The sequence below is a fragment of the Salvelinus alpinus genome, chromosome 3, assembly GCF_045679555.1.
Source record: "Salvelinus alpinus chromosome 3, SLU_Salpinus.1, whole genome shotgun sequence".
In the NCBI taxonomy this organism is placed as follows: domain Eukaryota; kingdom Metazoa; phylum Chordata; class Actinopteri; order Salmoniformes; family Salmonidae; genus Salvelinus; species Salvelinus alpinus.
This window is the reverse complement of record NC_092088.1, coordinates 28,072,086-28,077,966: the sequence shown is the minus strand read 5'-3', so window position 1 is coordinate 28,077,966 and position 5,881 is coordinate 28,072,086. Positions and strand designations below refer to the sequence as shown.

The following is a 5,881-nucleotide window of genomic DNA, read 5'->3' as shown; positions in this document are numbered from 1 at the left end:
GCCTGAGTGAATAGGTGTGTGAGTGACACTGTCCTTCAAGGGGGCAGAGCAGGCAAATTTATGTAAAATCGTGTGAGATGAAAATGGACAAACTAAAGGGTGTGCAATGTGTAGGCCCACTGAGTGTACATTCTGAACATTGTTTGAAGTCAGTAGGTCACATGACTAAGGAGCTATTGAATGTAAAAAAAGTTTGTACTTTGTTTACACTCCCTAACTAATACAAAATGCTGCTAACATTTCCACATGTTTATTAGCTTTGCAAAGCGAACTAATGTCCAAATCGTAAAAATAACACCTGTGCAATGTTGTGCACAATTTTTCCAACATCATGACACTTATTTGGAGTCTGTGGCTCAAGTGGTTTGAAAACACGAATATCCAACCTGAAACTGTCTTTACCTCGGTTACCTGATAAAGTTGTTAGTTCTAGTTATTGTTTTTCTTATGCAATGTCCAGGAAATGTCAAGTACTCAAGCATCTGCAGACCAGCGAGGAGGAGGAGGAAAGCCTATAGAACAAGAATTACTAGGTATTGCTAAATAAGCTGCTTTTCCGGAAAATGTCTATCTGATAAAGCTACACTTTTAGCACCTTTTTTTCTATCTAGAACTTGAAAAGTTATTCAGCTGTCCCCATAGGATAACTTTTTGAAGAACCCTTGTTGGTTCCAGGTAGAACCCTCTGTGGAAAGGGGGTTCTACATGAAACCCAAAAGGGTTCTACCTGGAACCAAAAAGGGTTATACTACGGGGACAGCTGAAGAATCCTTTTTTCTAAGAGTGTATCTAGTTCTAATGCAATGTCCATGTTACAGCCACAACATGATGATCATGTAGTCAAGCATATGAATACTAGCGAGAAGGAGAAATGCCTGCTTTGGATGAACAAGGAAGAACAATAACAACTAGATAAACATGTTCAGGAAAAGCAGGGAGAGAGCAAGCTGGTAGTAGTAACATTATTATTTGAAACCTCACATACGCATGTATCTGTGTTATAATTAAGCAATAAGGCACCTCAGGGTTTGTGGTATATGGACAATATACCACGGCTTAGGGCTGTTCTTCTGCACGACGCAACGTAGAGTGCCTGGATACAGCCCATAGCCGTGGTATATTGGCCATATACCACAAACCCCCGAGGTGCCTTCTTGCTATTAAAAACTGGTTGCCAACATAATTACAACAGTGAACAAGTAATATTGACTCATACCCGTGATATACGGTCTGATATATACCATGGCTTGCTATCTGTCTCATTTTGTACCGCTCATCAATATGAACAAGACTGAATTCCGTTGAATTGTCAACTGGTCTAAATTCTTGTTAGGAAGATGTTGCTGTTCAGAATGACATGTTTATGACTGTTGATGTTCACATATGTTGAACGAGCATCACCACACCTTCACAAAGTCATACAATGTTTGCTTCATGGACAATTGTTACATCTGAAATAAATACAGAATTATTTTTAGTTTATTCTGTTTCTAATGTTTTTTATGCTGGATGTGAGTAATTTAGCAGGTCTATAGTATAATGTATTGTTTTGAAATGTTTATTAAATATCTATTCAGTCAACTCACTTATTTTGTACGGTTACTTTTTACATGCTGAAACAGTCTCATTAGTTTTGAGCTAGAATATGATAGGGTAAATGTCTACTACCCTTTTTAAAATGTTGTTGATGAATGAAATTAGCACCGTTTTTAATAGTTTGTTGCTACTGTCTGGTGAGGATGTGGGCAATATGGAATACATTGGAGGAGGAACGGAGAATTAATGAGAAATCAGAACTTGGACAATGTCAGGGAATAAGTAGGTAAATGTACAACCTATCAATGACAAAAGAAACAGTGCAGAGGTAGCCTTAAGATAACATTAGGTATGTGCACGTTATGTACTAGACAGACTGCTAGCCAGCTATTTTCAAAACATTGGATTACCAATTTAAGCGGTGACGTCTCAGTGTGCACCACATTTTCAGATGGACGTATATACACTGAACAAAAATATAAATGCAACATGTAAAGTGTTGGTCTCATGTTTCATGAGCTGAAATAAAAGATCTCAGACATTTTCCATACGCACAAGAAGCTTATTTATCTCAAATGTTGTACACCCTGGTCCTTCCTCCACTGCCTCTGTACCCGTTTATAAATTCCTTTTTAGAAAACATTTTAATTCAGCCTTTGTGGTTTGGTAAGTCTAGTGACTACTATAGCTTTAATTTATTCATCAAACAAATAGGGTTTTGGAAAAGTAGGTGTTTTTTTTTCAAGACAAAGGAGATGATTGTGGACTACAGGAAAAAGAGGACCCAGCACACCCCCATTCTCATCGACGGGGCTGCAGTGGAGAAGGTTGAGAGCTTCAAGTTCCTTGGTGTCCACATTACCAACAAACTAACATGGTCCAAGCACACCAAGACAGTCGTGAAGAGGGCACAAAAAAGTTCTACAGCTGCACCATCGAGAGCATGCTGACTGGTTGCATCGCTGCCTGGTATAGCAACTGCTCGGCCTCTGACCGCAATGCACTACAGAGGGTAGTGCGAACGGCCCAGTACATCACTGGCTAGCTACCTCAAAAGTTGCGGTCCAACACAACATTCTACAATTAAACTGTGTTATTTGACGTGTCAAATAAAAAACTTATTTAACGTGTCAAATAGTGTTTTTTGACACGCAAAGACCCAAACGGCGTTCCATACTGAAGCAGCCAGCACGTTTACAGTAGTTGCCTTGGTAACTAAACAAACAGACTTGCTGGTTTATCAAACAAAACCAATCAGTCCTAGATTGCTGTTATGAAAGTCGAATTCAACAATGCCAATAATGTTTTCAATTCGAATTTTGCTTTCAAAAGCAGCTCAAACATACAACATGTAAGAATCAACTATAGCCATTCAATTCTACCGTGGTGTGTTATAACGAAATAGAATGCCCGTGAAGCCAATCAGAAACAAGTATTCAGCAAAGCCATGCTATACATTTTGTTAAAACAGTTGACCTTAAAGACACACCATAACTACATGATTCTATAATATATGAGGACAGACGTACAGATAGATACATTACATATCTGTCTATATTGCACTTTGTTTGAACATATTGTAATGAAACAGGCAGGGAGCAGGTCTCGAACCCTCGGCCTTCTAGCTCGAGGTCCGGCGCGTTATCAACTGTGCCGCAAAAGCATCGATTTCCCGCGCTTATAAACCCAGGGTCGTTATATCTTCACATAATACTTATTTCAGACATGTTCCATCAACCATTGGATATTAAATTGGCATTAATAATAGGTACATTAAACAACCTTGTGTTGTAAAATTGTAGTACATACATGCATACTATATTTAGTATTTGTAGTATTAGTGTATGTACTATTTTCGAAATGATATGTTTCTGTTACAAAGATAAGTGAGGCAAAGATGAATGTGGTGATGCTTTAAAAAATAGAAATTCGGGCCAATATATCACATGAAGCATATTCATATTTTTATATTTTTTTATAGCATAATTTCAGGTAGAGCTTTCACAAGTGGAAACATACAGTCACAGTCCCACAAGCACTGCTTGATTACAGTAATACACAATTAATGCACATAAGATATATTATAAAAGTGGACACTATAATGAAATACAATTGAATAGAATCAATTATCGATTAATGCAAATCTTAATATGAATTATAAAAGTGAGTCCTGATAAGGATCGCACAAGCTATACAAAGATTGGTTTAGACCGGTTTGGTTTTGGAGACAGTGGACTGAAGCAGGCCATCTGAGGGCAGGGTAGGCCTACTAGGGAAGAGAAACACCTTGGTCGGGCCAGAGGGGTGGCTTGCTGTTGGAGGCTGATATTTGACGCTGTGTGGCAGGGTGTCGGGGGGTAGGAGCAGAGGTGAGGTGGGCGGCAGGGGGGAGAGGGTGGTTAAGCCCAGGGAGGAGGGTGACCCCGAGGTACAGCTCTCCAGATGAGGCCCAGACACGGCCCAGCACAGGCAGCTAACGCCGTGGAGCAGCTTCAGAACGTCGCTCCTGAAGCGGACACCCACCAGGGCATAGAGGAGGGGGTTGAGACAGCAGCGTGTATATGCCAGGGTGCAAGTCACGTACTCCCTCAGCAGTGTGGCAGCCCACTGATCGCAGGTCTGACTGGCAGCCCCTGGCCCTGCCACCTTGAGGGAGAGCACCACGGTGTAGGGCAGCTGGAAGAGCAGGAAGACGGCCACCAGCACCACCATCAGCCTCAGGGTCCGCTGGCGCCGCCAGCCCCCCCGTCCCCGCCCCTCACACAGCACTCGGCCAATCAGCGAGTAGCAGGCTACCATGACAAGGAAGGGCAGGCAGAAGCCGGCAATCTGGGCGCAGCGGGTGGCCGTCTTGACCCGCCAGCTCTCCTCCACCCACACGTTCATGCCGCAGTGCGCCTCCCCCTCCTGTTCTCTTTCCACCCCGGAGAAGAGGATCTCGGGCAGGCTAAGGAGCAGGGCGGTTAGCCACACGCCCAGCGAGGCCAGCTTGCCACCCGTTAGCATGCGGCTACGTAGCCTCAGCACCTCCTGGGTTCGAGCCACCACCATGTAGCGGTCTACGCTAATGCAGGCTAACAGCAGCAGCCCGCTGTAGGTGTTGACAGCGTAGCTAGCATGCGTTGCCTTGCACAGGGTATCGCCGAAGGCCCAGTGGCCCAGGAGGGTGTCCCCAGCCTGGATGGGCAGGGTAAGGAGTAGGAGGAGGTCGGCTATGGCCAGCTGGAAGAGGAAGATGTCAGTCATGGAGCGGAGACGCATGCGGCGGTAGAGAACAAAGGTGGCGATGACCAGGGAGTTGCCGAGCAGGCCCAGGAGAAAAACCACGAGGAAGACACAGGTCTGGAAGACCTTGATGGTCAGCTGTTGCTCGCTGGCTTCGCAACGCTCAATGAGCTTGTAGCCTCCGGTGGAAGTCTCGTTGTAGTCAAAGTAGTCCCCTGTCACCAGGCTGTGATCATAATCCATGTCAAAAAAGCTTGTGAGATCCATATCTGGGTAACATAATGACAAATCAGTCACAGCAGCACAGAGTTAGCCTATCCATAAGCTTTGTAGGCTATTGATATTTGTAAGATAATGACAAGTTTCAGATCTAACTTCCACACATTAAAAAAAAGAAGTTAGGATTCATCTTCAAATGGGTTATGCTGTGTAACCCATTTGAAGATGTGACAACCTAGTCCAACTACAAGTCCTTTCGAGTACATATTTCTTCTACATCTTACAAATGTGTGTTTGCATAATCAAATTAAGCAAATAAACAAATGAGTCATTATACATATATACCAATACAAATTAGTCCCAAAGAGTTGAGTGCTGTTTTCTATCCGTACCATTGACAACTTAGGTACAGTGGGGCAAAAAAGTATTTAGTCAGCCACCAATTGTGCAAGTTCTCCCACTTAAAAAGATGAGAGAGGCCTGTAATTTTCATCATAGGTACACTTCAACTATGACAGACAAAATGAGAAAAATAAATCCAGAAAATCACATTGTAGGATTTTTAATGAATTTATTTGCAAATTATGGTGGAAAATAAGTATTTGGTCAATAACAAAAGTTTATCTCAATACTTTGTTATATACCCTTTGTTGGCAATGACAGAGGTCAAACGTTTTCTGTAAGTCTTCACAAGGTTTTCACACACTGTTGCTGGTATTTTGGCCCATTCCTCCATGCAGATCTCCTCTAGAGCAGTGATGTTTTGGGGCTGTTGCTGGGCAACACAGACTTTCAACTCCCTCCAAAGATTTTCTATGGGGTTGAGATCTGGAGCCTGGCTAGGCCACTCCAGGACCTTGAAATGCTTCTTACGAAGCCACTCCTTTGTTGCCCGGGCGGT

At 42.9% G+C, this 5,881-nt stretch overlaps 1 protein-coding gene and 1 long non-coding RNA gene across 2 annotated transcripts in view; one reads left to right on the top strand and one right to left on the bottom strand.

Annotated features, from left to right (window-relative positions):
* Nucleotides 1-1,585, top strand: part of LOC139570498 (uncharacterized) — a 6,988-nt gene extending 5,403 nt beyond the window's left edge. The window contains exon 4 of the long non-coding RNA XR_011674084.1: nt 461-1,585. This is a non-coding gene — a long non-coding RNA (uncharacterized lncRNA). The remainder of the gene's footprint in view (nt 1-460) is intronic.
* Nucleotides 1,586-3,527: 1,942 nt separating this feature from the next.
* On the bottom strand, nt 3,528-5,023 carry ccr10 (chemokine (C-C motif) receptor 10). Its single transcript, XM_071391111.1, has one exon. The coding sequence runs from the start codon at nt 5,002-5,004 to the stop codon at nt 3,742-3,744; it is 1,263 nt and encodes a 420-aa protein (XP_071247212.1). The 5' UTR covers nt 5,005-5,023; the 3' UTR covers nt 3,528-3,741.
* Nucleotides 5,024-5,881: the final 858 nt, after the last annotated feature.